Source organism: Vombatus ursinus, unplaced genomic scaffold (genome assembly GCF_900497805.2).
Source record: "Vombatus ursinus unplaced genomic scaffold, bare-nosed wombat genome assembly UNPS02010980.1, whole genome shotgun sequence".
NCBI classification, from domain to species: domain Eukaryota; kingdom Metazoa; phylum Chordata; class Mammalia; order Diprotodontia; family Vombatidae; genus Vombatus; species Vombatus ursinus.
In genome coordinates, this window is record NW_020950758.1 from 257653 (window position 1) to 272125 (window position 14473).

The 14473-nt window shown below is 48.7% G+C and overlaps 1 protein-coding gene across 1 annotated transcript in view; it reads left to right on the top strand.

The window, feature by feature from the left end:
• The window catches only part of TET3 (tet methylcytosine dioxygenase 3), a 133694-nt gene that overhangs the window by 66159 nt on the left and 53062 nt on the right, over positions 1–14473 (top strand). The window contains exon 3 of the mRNA XM_027855621.1: positions 13850–14473. This exon is cut by the window's right edge and continues 1597 nt beyond it. Within this exon, the coding sequence (XP_027711422.1) occupies positions 13850–14473 (624 nt within the window). The remainder of the gene's footprint in view (positions 1–13849) is intronic.

Genomic DNA, 14473 nt, shown 5'->3' on the forward strand with positions numbered 1-14473 from the left:
GCCACCCCTGAAGACAAGCATTGCATCTTGGTCAGGTCTGGGGAAACATTCGGTGGTTGTTTTGGAAAGAGGTTGGTTTGGATCAGAGGAGCTCAGGTGGAGGCTTGTCTCAGCCCTTCCAACTCTGTGTGACTCTTGGTATTTTCCTTGTTCTCTATATGTACCTCAGTTTCCTTGGCTATAAAATGGGAGTGTTGGACTAAATGAGATCAAAGGACCCCTTTAGCTCTAAATCTAGGACCCTGTGACCTCTATTGGGAGAGGAAAAGGGAGAAGTTTCACTAGTTTGGTTGGGCTTGGGGCAGTGGTGTCAAACAAATAGAAACAGATCCCTGTGGGGGCATGTTAACTTAGAAAACTTCAAATTAACATTATCTCTGTTGCATTGTATTTTTATTTACTTTGTTAAACATTTCCTGGTTACATTTTAATCTGGTCTGAGCTGTACTAGTGATACACTGGAGACTATTTCTTCCTCTGGCTTTGCTTGTGGAAGGGAGCAGTGCAGAGGGGTCAGGCAGTGGAAGTCAGATGACTAAGGCCTAGGAAAAGAGTGGGATTAAGAGTTGTGGGGTGGGGGCTGGGCAGGGTGTCTACTAATGACAGAGGCAGATGGATGAGGTAGAGCCTGGGAGTGCTGGCGCTAGGCACTTCCTCTTACTACCTCATCACCTTCAGAAATACCTCAGGAAAAGGAAATAGCCAGTACACATAGCCAGTACACAAATCAGTGGTGGACCTTGAACCCAGGTCTTTTGGCTTGAAGACTTTTTTTGTGTGTGAGAGGCATATGGGGTTAAATGACTGGCCCAAGGTCACACAGCTAGAAAGTGTCAAGTGTCTGAGGCCAGATCTGAGCTCAAGTCCTCCTCACTCCAAGGCCAGAGCCCCATTCCACTGCACACCTAGCTGCCCCTCCAAGACTTTCTCTCTAGCCACTGTGCCCTCCTTTTAGTTCTTTTCAACCCCCCTCCCCCCCAAAGAATGCTCTTCTAAGTAGTTTGGTCCATATAGGAATTTTTCTTCTCTCTGTCTTTGGCCTCTTGGAGGAGGGGTATATGGGAAAGGGGGGGGAGTCAATCAAAGGGTCTTGTATTCTTTCTCCCCAGCTAGGCCTTCAAGGCTGGGCATAGGGGCAGGTGAGACTAGAAAGGCCACTTGGGGCCAAGGAGTATTCTTTGAAAACACAGTTGGCTGATCAAGCATCTTGGGCTGCTCTTAGTGACGTTTGGAGCTAGGTACATGGGTACAAGTTGGATGAAGAAAAGGCCCAAACCTTTGCCATCTGGAAAGTAGGCACAAATCACCCAATTGTCTTCACCACACAGAGAGAATCCCTTGCTGTGTTTTGCTCTTTGGGGACTGGGCTGAGTGTCTGAGCAGAATACTCCATGGGGAATGAGTTAGCTTTAGAGTCAGATAACCTGCCTTTGAATTTGGGTGGCCTTGGTCAAATTATTCTTTCTCTGCCTTTGTTTCCCCATTCGTAAAACAAAGGGCCTGGACTGGGAGACATATAAGATTTCATCTAGGATTTTTAAATAATTATTAATAAATAGCCCTTTGAAAATGTTTATTAATAATAATTATGACTAAATATTATTACAGATAGTTCTCTCTCTATCTTTTTTAGAGGATCATTTTGCAGAGCTCTACATAAAGTGATTTTTTATATAATGTGAATTTGCCCACAGACATAGGGAAGGAAAGACGGGAGGGAGGCAGGAAGGGGGGGAACAGCAAAAGGAAGGGGGCTGGCATAGGGTTCAAGGACACATGGGAGCCGGGGACAGAGAAGCCGAGAGCAAGAGAAACACCGGGGGTCAGGCCAGCCACTGGGAGCCTGTTTGGAACCAAGAAGGTGGTGAGCAGACACAGACGTGCATGGACGGGAGAGCACAGGGGACACACAGGGGCCAGGGATAGACATGCGGTATGTAAGCACGGGACTGACGGAAGATAGACACATTGAGTGCTCTGCTTTCACATGGAGGGTTTTTATTTTTAGGGTTTTTTTGTGTTTTGGTTTTTTTTTTTTGGTGGTGGTGGGGAGGCTGTGGTGAGCTGAAGGGCAGGCATGGAGAAAGAACACTACACTATACTGTAAAGTTAACATAAGAATATTTTTAATGCAGTTTTTTTTTTTTTCAGAATTTAAGTCCTCTTGAATCAATGAAAGAAAAAGCACCCATGACTATTGAGTAGGAAGGCTTCTGGTGTCTTTTTTCTCTTTCCTTTTCTAAGGTCTTTCCATGTTGTTTTCCTTTTACATCATGTGGTCGTTGTGTAAATTCTTCCCCCGGCCTTGCTTACTTCCCTCTGCATCAGTCCAGTGCAAGTCTTCCCAAGTTTTTCTGAATTTTTCAGATGAGGCCTTTCTTCTGATTGATATAGTAACATTCTGTACCATTTGTCCAGCCGTTCTCCAGGAAATTGGCACATGAGCAGCCCAGATGCGGCACTGCCCATTTAAACACTCTTAACTTGTGCCCTTCCCTCTGCTAACTAAATCTGGATTTAGGGGAAAGGTGCTAGCAGCTAGATGAGGCCAATTTCAGTCTCATCACAGAGTTCCTCTTTTCAGCGGCTTTCCTCCTGAAAGAATCTGAATGTAAGGGGATGCGTGTGTTAATATGGTGAGGACAAATCACTTTTATTCAGTCTTCGTTGAGGCCTGGAGGGAGGGGATTCAGACTGGGGTAATGTCAGAAGGTTTCACTGCTTTAGAAGCCACATTTAACCCAAGCCACTCCCCAGATGAGGGAGGCCTGAGAAACGGGATGACACCAAGTGCAAGAAAACCATCTGTGAGCAGCCTGAACTACAATTAGGCTCACCGAGACCAGGCCTCACAAGGACCCCGTAAAGTAGCAGCATTGGGATTCTGTCCCAGGTCTCCTCTAATACTGAAGCTCACGCCCACTCTCTGCCATGGCCTCAGCGCCGCTGCTGGGCTTCTGGGTCGGTTGGGGAGTAACTCTGGGGGAATCTGGTGGAGAGGCTGATTCAGTGACCCTGAAAATGGGAGCTGTCCTGTGGCACTAGCAGCCCCCTCTGGATGGACCGCGGATATGGCATGTGAAGGTGTGAGGTGATTCTGAACGGGACCAGTTTTCCAGGAAAGTACTGCACTTTTTGTTATTCAGTTGTTTCCAGTTGTGTCTGGCTCTTTGTGACCCTCTACTGGAGTGGTCTGCCATATCGTTCTCCAGCTCATTTGACAGATGAGGAAACTGAGGCAAACAGGGAGAAGTGACTTGCCCAGAGTCACACAGCTAGTAAGTATCTGAGGCCAGATTTGAACTCAGGAGGAGAAGTCTTCCTGCCTCCAGGCCCAGCACTCTGTGTACTATGGCACTGCCTCACCGTCCTGACTGCTGCCCTATAGGACAGAGCAGTAAGGGATCCCACTGTGACCTGGGGGCTATTGCTTGGGATTGCCACTCATTCGTGTCAAACTTAGCACTGGAAGGGAATAGCAGGGGCCACTGAGTCTAACTCTCTCCTTTACCGGAGGAGGAAACTGAGTCTGAGAGAGGTCAAGTGACTTGTTCAGGGTCACACAGCCTGTAAGTGTGTAAGGCAGGATTAGAACTCAGTTATTCTTGGTTCCAAGTCCAGCAGTGTCTTCTCCACGGTACCATGTAGGTGTTCGGTATAGAGGTGGGCAGAGCACTTGACTGGGAGTCAGGAAGCTGGAGTTTCAGACTCGCACCAGACCCGAAAGCCTTTCCTGATCCCTCTTGTATGGACCTTGTTTATAGTGATTTGCCTGTTGTCTTCTTCACTAGACTGAACTTCTATAGGACAGGGACTGTCTTTTGCCTCTCCCAGTGTTTATATATGTTTACTGACTGACAGACCCTGGGCAAGTCTTTTGTTCTCTGAGCCTCAGTTTCCCCTTTTATAATATGAGGATAAAAGCAGCTGCCTTTACGAGAGTTGTGTGAAGAGCAAAGAAAGATAGAGGCAAAATGTTTTCTGAACTTCTGTCTAAATAAGAAGGCTGGATAGAGTGGAAGAGAGATCAGTTCAGTGCCTTTGAAGCTATTAACACCTCTGTGTGGAATGAATGACAGCTGGCCCCGATCTAGAGCAGAAGCAACATTTGATTTGGCTGGGGAAAAGTCAGGGTCAGGGGCCCTTTCAGAGACAACAAATATAGACAGATTTTTCTGGGAGTTTGCCTAAGAAAGGGGAGGAGATAGAGGATACCTCTGAAAAGGGGCTTTCTAGGAATGGGAACAACTTTCACATGTTTCTGGTCAGCAGGGAAGGAGTCAGTAGCTAGGTGGAGATGAGGGAAAAGAGCTCAAAATAAGTGCTGTGGGAGTCGTGGCTGATCTGCTGGAGAAGATAGGAGGAGATGGGATCCAGGGTGCATGGCAGAGGGAACAGTCTTAGTTATGTAGTCCACAGAGCTGCATCTGCATAAAGTACATACTTGGACATGTCTGTACATGTTTTCTCCCCACTAGGGGTTGCTTCATTTTTTGATATATGTGTTTCCCGGGCCTAGCAGAGTCTGACATATAGCAGGTGCTTAATAAATGCATGTCGACTGATTCCTGTTAAGGGGTTGGGGTTAGGGTTAGTTTTGGAGAACTCAAAGAAAATGGTTGTAATGTTCTCACTGATGCCAATGTCCGGGCCTGAACAGGTAGAAAGAAGGAAGGTTTGGAACAACCACTGGGGGATTGATTCAAGATCAATTAGGGAGGAGCCAAGGAAGCACTTTACTGCCACTCGGGCCCAGTTGAGATTCTCCAATATAAATCTGAAGTGGACAGCTCCCGTGAATGACTTCCTCCACCCTCATTCAGCAGCATGGGAGGAGGAATTGAGGCCGTAGTGATAGTAACAACACAACATTGAGGTTTCCCAGGCACGAGAAGCAACAGGACAAGAGAGAAAGAGGCTGGAACCTGGAAAAGAGTGTAGGGATTAGTTGGGTCACTAAGGGGTTGGGATCAGGAAAGGATGAGAGCCTCAGAGCAGAAGAAACGTGCAGGGAAGCATGGAGCTGAAAGGGGAAGAGTGAGCCTTTGCTACCGTCATTGGGAGGGAGCCCATGATGTCCATTAGTCTTTTCGTAAGGAAGCAGTGTGATACAATGGGAGGCCGACTGAAAATGGAACCACAAAACTTGGATTTGAATTCTGACCTTGACAACTAGCTGTGTGACTATGGTCCAGACAACGATATTATCATGATGGCGCTAAGTGACGGCACAGGTTGCTGTGAAGAGCATTTTGTAAACCTTCAAGTGCTTATAAATGTGACAGTGATCATTGGTCTCCATTCTACTTCTGGACTCGAAACCTTGGGTATTCCCAGAGCCCTGAGCAGTGGCCTGTACAATAATGATGATCAGGATTTGGCAGATGTAACAAAAAGCCTTCTGCTTGTGGATGGGGTCTGTAAAAAGACCAGGATCCAGGAGTGGAATCAAGATGCCCATTATGGCTGCTATTCATATGAACTCAGCTCACAAGTTAGCAAGGAAGTGTCAAACTTAGCTGAGTTGGGGTGATTTATTATGCAAATAGAGGGGTTTATGCTGGTTATTTAGGAGGGGACATTGCCAGCAAAAATGTCAGAAGAGTTATAATTAAAGAGGCTACACTTAGTGATTCATATAGACTCAGCAGGGAAATGGTAGGAAGTGGGTGCAATACATCACTTCAGGTGGCAAAAATTTAGCACCTAACCAGGCCTCAGCGTTGGATCACTCCTACCTTCCACTGCTTTTGCCCCAACACGTTACTGAATGATCACACAACTGCTCTGAGTCTACTATAAATTTATGTTGTACAGCCTCAACTGGACCCTCACTGCTGCTAGGCAATCCTACTACAGCTCCCTCATCAACTCACTCTCCCAGTCTCCAAAGTGGCTCTTCCAAACCTTTTCATCCCTTCTCAAATCTCCCATGGTTCCCCTCCTCTCCACCTTTTCAGCTGAAAATTTTGCCTCATATTCTACAGGGAAAAAAATTTGAGGCCATTTGCCATGAACTCCTACTTGTCCCCTCTTCCTCCTCTTCTGTCACTCAAATACCTTCTGCCCCTCTGTCCGTCTTTCCTCCTGTCTTACACAAAGAAGGGGCCTTACTCCTTTCCAGAGCTAGCCCCTCTGCCTGCATGGGTAATCCCATTCCATCCCATCTTCTCCAGAAGATTGCCCCTGCTCTCACTTATCTACAGTCTCCCTGTCTCCTGGCTAAGCATGCTCATGTTTCCCCCCATCTTAAAAACAAACAAACAAACAAAAAAACCCAAAAGACAAAACCTCACTGATCCTTCCATACCTGCTATCATCCTATATCTCTCTTGTTGTGGATAAACTCCTTGAGACAGTCGTCTACAATGCATGCCTCCACCTTCTTTCCTCTCACTCTGCTCTCTCCAAAGTTATCAGTGATCTTCAAAAAAAAAAATTGATGTTTCCTGTTTCTTACATCATCAGGTGTCCCATTTGTGTCCCTCCCCTTCCCCAAGAGCCATCCCATATGCCAAATTGTGTTTTTTAAGGGGGAGGGGGGAGGGAGTCAGTGCAACTGATCAGTACATTGAGAAAGTCCCCAAACACCTGCAATGTGCAGTGCACATGGACCTCCTCTCCATGAATCCAGAGGTTGGGGGTGTCTTCTCACATCTCTTCATTAGAGTCTCACTTGGTCTTTCTATCTTTGCTACATTACTTTACATTTTCTGCTGCACAGTTTTTCTTTCCATTTCCATTGTTGGAGTCACTGTGTATATTGTTTTCTTAGCTCTGCTTTCTTTACTCTGCATCAGTTTTCATAGATCTTCTCGGGCTTCTCTATATCCATCACACACATCATTTCTTACAGTACAGTAATATTCCATTACATTCATGAACCACGATTTGTTTAACTGTTCTCCAGTCTGTGGGCATCTACTTTGTATCTGAGTCTTAGATATCACGAAGTGCTGCTGTAGATATTTTGGAGTAAATGGGGACTTTTTTCTTATCAGTGGCTACCTTAGGGTAGAAGCCAAAGTGCTCTCTTAGTTGACAAATCCAGTGGCTTTTCCACAAACCTCCTTCTTCAGGGCTTCCTGATGCCGGGTTCTGCCCCTTCACGCTAAGTAGGAATGAGAGCCGCTAGTCATTGACTTCTCTTGGATGTCGTTATCATTTAGAATTGTGAGTCGCGCATGGAGAGCCTTTAATCAGTGCTTCTTGGATCGGAACGCGGAATCCTACGTCTCACACCAAGATGAGCCTGAGGGAGACCTTTTTTTTTGGAAGGGGGGGGGCCACCTAGCACAGGGGTCTGTCTGACTACTGAAGTAAAAGCATTGTCGGGCGACCAATCTGATTTCCTCTTGTGAAATGACTTAGATAACCTCCCTCCCAGCTCTAGAATCTTGTGAAAGAGACTAAAGTCTCTAGATTGCCGGAATTACTCCGTTCTGGATGGGGAAGGGGTGCACATTTTGGAGTGGAATATGTAGCTGTCAGGTGACAGATGAGGCCGGGTGCCTTAAAGGTGATAGAATGCCACAGCTAGTCAACAAGGAACTAAGATGTATTTTGTGCCAAATTGGCATAACACTGTCCAGGTGACCAAATCCCAGATCTTATTTGGGATTGGGAAGCCTGGGGGGAGGGAAACAAAGTGAGCTGTGCACAAGGGTGACTGAAAGCAATCTAAAGAGCTCGGTTACCTGAAAGTAGGCTGGGACCTTTTCCGGACTAGGCAGAGTTTTCTATAGTGCCACTCAGTGCTCAGGGGGAAAGTCATGGAGGACAGATGTGGCTGCAGAGCTTGGGAGAGAAGTTGGCGGCGGGGAGGAGGGGGCTGCCCGTTTGAGTTTTGGTGGTTTCGAATCTTCTCTGCGCCTTATTCTCTTAGCCGAATTTAGAGGGTTGGGGAGGGGGCAGGGAAGCTAGCATCGAGCGGGGGAGGGAGAGAGGGAGGGACTGGGCAGGGCGGGGCTGGGCCGGGCTGGGGCCATGCTGGGGCTGTGGGTGCTGGCTGAGTGAGCCTGCCTCTCCCCAGCCCCCAGTCAGGACCCTTGAGCCAGGCCAGCCTCCCCCGAGGACGCCACCACCACTGCCGGGGGACCTGCTGGTACGTGTTGGTACGTGTCCGGGGTGCCCAGGGTAATGGCCCCTTCAGCCGAGTCTGAGGCAGGGGCGGGGGGCGGGACTGCAGCTGCTTAAGTGCCTCTGGTCGCTTGCTGCAGCCTCTTCCTGCTTAGCCCTGCTGGGAGAGAGCTGGGGCTTGTCACGTTCTTCTAGCCCCTGGGGAAGGGGAGGGGGGCGGGATCCCTCCAGCCCCAGGTTTCAGGGATCTGCCCCACCCCCAACCTGAGGGAGTGACCAAGGAAAGGAAAGATTGGATATGGACAGTGTCCCTCCCCTAGACCCTGGCTCTGTTGGAGTGGGCTGAGTGGGGGCTGCTCTCATCTCGGGGTGGCCTTGGGGGGCGGAGCAGAGGGAAGCCGGTGCATTCTGGAGTGACTGGAAGCTGTGGGAGGAGTTCGAGCCCCAGAGGGGAACTGAGGAAAGGGGCTGCGATAGATAGCCCAAGTTTGGGTTAGGACAAGCATTTTGGTGTGTTCGAACACTCTTGGTTTGTATACACAGCTGCAGAGACTTCACCAGTGGGAGGGCCCCGGCTGCCTTCCCGCCCCCATCCCAGTCTGCTCCCCTCCCCCAGGCAGGCGGTGCTGCCCTAAGGGAAGAGGGGGAGCTGAGCCCAGGCTGGGCTGAGAGGCCTGTAACTTCAGTGAAAGTGTATGTGCTTGTATGGGGGGGGGGGAGGTGCTGAGTCTGGCCTGTGATTAAAGTGGGTCTGCTGGAAAAGGGATGTGGAGGGTGGGGGCAGAGGAAAAGCAGGGATGCAGAGGCTAGTGAAGCAGGTTCTATAACCTGGATCTGGTTGTATGAATGGGAATGGAGTGGGGTGGGGTGGGGTGGGGGTGGGGGAGAATGTGTCTGCCTTAGAGCCATAGGGAGAAGGAAGGCACTGGTCTAAATCTAGAGGTTCCTAGACTTTTTTCAGCCCTGTACTCCTTGATTTTCAGCAAATTTTCCTTTCTTCTCTATTCAATATGAAAGGAAATAAATCCTGGAGAGGTCACTTTCTGTAGATAATAGCTATTTACCAAATATTCCCTTGTGGCCATGAGAAGCTTCTCATGTGGGGGCTCATACCTAGAGGGGACTCAATAAACAGGATATAATGTAACCGAGACAATGTAGCACATAGGCTACAATAGCACAACAGATACAATGTAGCAGATGTAGTAGCGTCTGGACCCCCCGGGTAGCACACAGGTTGATGTGCTCGGAATTCCCAGTGGGCCAGCCCCCTGGGCCACAGCCCAACAGAGACCCTCACACCCAGGCAGACAGCATCTTTCTCTGTAGGGAAAGGAGCTTTTCCTAAAGGTGCTTTTCCACTCTGAGAGGTTTATTTCATCAGCAGTTCCCAAGAAAGGAGTATTCTCCTAACAGATGAATAATTGAGCTGCCCTTAGGAGTCTGCCCTAATAAAGCACAGGGAGCTAGTGGATTGTAGATTCCATCCAGTGGGGGCTCAGAGAATGGAAGGGGTTTCTCTTCCCTTTTGAGGGGCTGGATGGGAAGCTGGATGTTTGGGGAACATGGATGAGGTTGGGGGCTGCTGAGCAAAAGGGCCTCCGATAGCGATCTCCTTGCTCTCTGCCAGAGGAACAAAGAACAGAGCAGTGGCTTGTGTCTGAATTGACTCAGCTCTTATCATAAGGCAGAGAAATGGTCCCTTGTGAATTAACCCTTAGAGAATCTCAGGGATCAGAGGAGGAGCCAGGGTGGTGTTCTTTGCAGGGACTCTTCTCCCTCCACCCCTGCCCCCACCACACACTAAATCCATCATCTTTGGCTGCCTTGAAGAGGGGAAGAGTGTGTTGATGGGGAGAGGGGGAGACATGCAGGCGGTGGGCTTCTCTTCTGAGCAGGCCACTCTGGGGGACACCCTTAGTTCTGGGAGCCACAGATTAGGAAGCACATGAATGAGATTGTGGGAGTGCCCCAGGAGGGCAGCCGGGATGGAGCAGGACAATAGGATAATCTAATGATGCTTAGGCCCAGCCTTTAAGGAATGGAGGGGGAGTTGTTGTCAATTACTTGAAGCCCTATCAACTAAATTTGTCTCAGGGACCAGATCTGGGAACAATGGGGGGGGGGGGGGGGGGGCCCGGGCCCCATTGGGGTGGGGGGAAGGGGGGGCCGCCTGAAAGGGGGGGGGGGGGGAAGCAAATAAGGAAAGGGCTGCCTGAGGATTACTGGGCTCCCCCCACCCAAGGTCTCCAAGTAGAGACTGAGTGACCCCTTCCTTGTTAGGATTGTGTCAGATAAGGGGAAATCTAGTTTAGTTATCAGTTTGATAGAGGGATTTTGAAGCCCCTTCCCCAAGACTCTATGATGAAATTGTCTCTGGCGAAACAAGAGTGGGGACAAAGAATGATAATCACTCACATTTAAGTAGCAAGTTAAGGTTTGCAGAGCACTTAACATGTGTTATCTCCCTTGATCCTGACCACAACTCTGGGAGGCAGATGCCATTATTATTCTCATTTTACAGATGAGGGAACCAAAGCAGAGAGACGTTAGTTGACTGGCCTAGAGTCACGCAGCTAATAAGTGTCTGAGGCAGGATTCAAACTCAGGTCTTCCTAATCTCCAGTCCAATGCTCTGTTTCCTCTACGGCCCGACTACCTGAGATGGGCTGATGGCCTTCTCGGTCAGGCGTCCTGAGTTCAAATCCTGATGGACAGAAGCTGAGTAACTGTGGATGGGTCCTTCTGCCCAAGGAGTTAGAGCAGAGATGGGCCTTGGTGATCTTGGGGCCTGACTGTCTCATTTTACAATGAGACGAAGACATGATTAAGCACTCTGCCCATTGAAGCCAGTAATTGTGTGCCAGCATGGTCGGGCATTTTTTTTCCTTGTTGAGCCTAACTCTGCTTGCCTCTCAGTAACACAGAGCGATAGATTTGGAGCCAGAAGGAACCTTAGAGATAATATGGATTAGTGTACTCATTTTACAGAAGAGGAAACTGAGTCCCAGAGACCTTTTTCCAAATTTTACAAATCCAGAGTTATTACTTCAGATGACGGATGTATCTGCTGAAGGTAGAAACTCTAGACTCTTGGTAACTGTGACGGGCCCCAAATTAGAACTGGTTGCCTCAAGAGCTCCCTGATGTTGGAAATGAACAGGTAGAAGGCTGAGTGACCATTTGGTGTCATGGAAATTCTCATTCTGAGATGGGTTGGGCTAAGTCCCTTCCAACTCTGAGATTCTGTGGTCTAGGAATTCAGTGCCTGGCTCTGACCCTCCCTTTCTGTTGCTACAGAAATTATCTGCTAATTACTACTCCTCATCTTGATTCTTTAGTAAACATGCTTCTAGCATCATGATCAAAGCTGGAAGGAAGCTGGGTGAATCTTGTAGCCCTTCCTCAGTCCTGCCTCCCCTTACAGACCAGTTAGCAGGTTCTTCAAGGAGAAGGCCCAGATCCCCCAGAGTGGGAGGGGCAGCCAGGGATGGGACTCTACCTGCAATCCAGGATTCTTTCTACAAACATATGCTTCTTCCATGTGCTGAGATCTCAGCTCCTGTAGCTGGGACCAACCAGGAAAAGTCCAGGACAGTGATATCCCTCACCTCCTGGCTGAGAAATTGGTTCTTCTCTCGTGGTGATGACTCTTGTGTGGTCATCAGGGCTGACCTCAGTGATCCAGTGGTTTGAAGACTCCACAGCCAATATTGCATGGGCACCTGCTCCTTGTTATATTGAGGGATTCCCTGCCCTTCTCTCAAGTGCTTCCTAATATCCCACCCTTTGACTCCCTAACTTTCTACAGAGAAAGAGGAAGTGTTTCATTCTGTCTTTTTCTCCTCATGTTCCTCCTAATTTCCCTTTGAAATGTACCTAATTAAAAAAAAAAAGACAAAACCAACCAAAATATAATGGTGTATGTATGCAACATTTCATTCCCATATGCTCCCCCCAATTTTATACTGAGAGGCAAGTGTGTGTTCACCCTAGACCAAGATTAATCAGAATCCAACTGCCTTTTAAAAGTTTTTGTCATTTTTTGTTTTTACATCACTTTCATTCCCAAACATTTCCCTCCTCCATGAGCCATCCCTTAGAAGAGAGATTTTTTTTTTTTAAGAAGAGGAACAAATGAGCAAAACGAATCAGCACCTCAATCAAGCTGGACAATATTTGCCATGTTTCCTAGGGGGAGGGGGGCAACCAACCACTCCCCCACTGCTGTGAAGAACTAGCTACTGAGTCTTCCCCTTTTTTTGGCCCCAAGCTCAAGTCATTTCAGCGGTAAAGCATTCCATTTAGCTGGTGTTTCCATTGACGTAGCTGCAGTCATTGTGTATGTTGTTTTCCAGGTTCTGTGTGTTTCACTTTGTATCAGTTGGTCAGTCTTCCCATGGTTTTCACATTCATCATAGCTGGAGATAGACTGGATTGGATGCGTTTTTCTCCTTTTTTTAAATTTTTATTTTGGAAGGATATTGAGAAATGAAGGGTGAGCAGGATGAGCAGGCAACTGATGCCACGGCCATATGATGAATAGTTGAAAGCACTGAGTCTGTTAAAAACCCTATTTGTTTGGAAGGCTCTCCTGTAGAACTGTCATTTGAGTGGATCCTGAAGCATGATGGAGAAGACTGAGAGTTGGGCCTAGAGTTCAGATCCCTCCTCTGCCACTTTGTGACCCTGGGCCAGTGATGTCACTCTTTGAGCCGCAGTTGCCTCATCTGGAAAATGAGGGGGGAGGGGTCAGACTCTAACCTCCAAGGCCTCTTGTGGTTCTAGCCCCACGGTCCTGTGTGTGACCTTAGGAAGTTCACTTCACCTCCCTGGGCCTCAGTTTCCTCATTTGTAAAATGAAAGGGGTTGGTCTAGATGGCCTTCTAAAGCATCTTCTAGCTGGCTGTACCCATCGACACTTGACTCTAGATTTTCCTGACTCCTTTCCCAGCGTTCTCTTTGCTGTCTTGTGGCACCAAGTCAGCAAGAATCCTCCTCTCCTCTCCCCCTGTCCCTTCCCCATGATTGGCTTTAGGATCCATTAGACTGTTCAAGTGGACGGCCAATTAGCTTTCTTTTTCTCTGTCAAACATCAAAACTTAGGGCCAGAGTCTCTTTGGCATTTGGTATTTTTACTCGCCACCCCCCACCCCACCCCTGAGATCTTCTCATTGGCCCATCTTAGGAGTTTCAAAGGTTTTTATCAGTCTACTTAGACTGCATGAATACAAGAAGCAGAAATCCAAGTACTACAATTTGGCATTTTGATCATCCACAGCCTCTCTTGGCTATTGAGTTGGTAGTGAGATTTAGAAGATTAGGGGTTCAATAAACTGGGAGGAGGGGAGGCACAGAGCCAGCTCTATGTAATGACTGGGAAAGACCCATTCAGGTCCTCCTTGCACAAATCCTCTTTGGATGCATAGCAGCTGTGTGACCTTGGACAAGTCATTGTATCTCTGATCCTCATCTGTAAAGCAGGGGATAGGGTTCATTCTTGCACTTTCTGCCTTGCAGGGCTTGTAAGAGTCTAATCACATCATTTTTGTGAAGCACATTGAAAACTTCGCAAGTTGTAGATGTGATCTGTTTTCATTCTTCCCAGAGGGGAAAAGTGGTACATCCTTTGGAAATAATTACAGGGGGTAGGGTGTACAGTGGCAGGATGTCGGGCAGGGTTTGGCTCTGACCTGTAACAGACCAACAGGCTTGGAGTCTGGCTCACCTACTTCTCTTGTTCTCCTCTCCTCCCCACCCCCTTCCCCAGACAGGCTTGGAGGGAAGCTCAGTTGATGGACCCGTCCCAGGCCGGATGGACCCAGGGCCAGCGTACCATGGGGAGGAACGGCGGCTGAATACTCCCAGGGCCCCGGTCAATGGGGCCGGAGAACCGGCTGGGCCGGGACTACTGAGGGTTGGAGGAGTGTGGCAGGTCGACCAGAAGCCTGATTGGGAACCTTCCCCGAGCCCTGCTCATGCTGCCCACCCAGAAGATGCCCATGACCTCGTGGCCTTCTCAGCAGTGGCTGAAGCTGTTTCCTCCTATGGGGCCCTCAGCACCCGCCTCTATGAGACCTTCAATCGGGAGATGAGCCGGGAGGGTGGCAGCAACCTCAGTGGTCCTCGACCTGGCCCTGAGAGTTATCCTGCAGGGGGAGAGGACCTGGATACCCTTCAGACAGCCCTGGCACTGGCCCGCCATGGTATGAAGCCACCCAACTGCAACTGTGATGGGCCTGAGTGTCCTGACTACCTCGAGTGGCTGGAGGAAAAGATCAAATCTGTGGCTGTGGGAGGAGGGGAGAACCGGTCTCGACCACCAGAGTCTTTGCCTCCGAGTGAAGTGGGCCTCCCCACTCCAGGCCCCCTCCATCCTGGTGAAGTGGGCCTC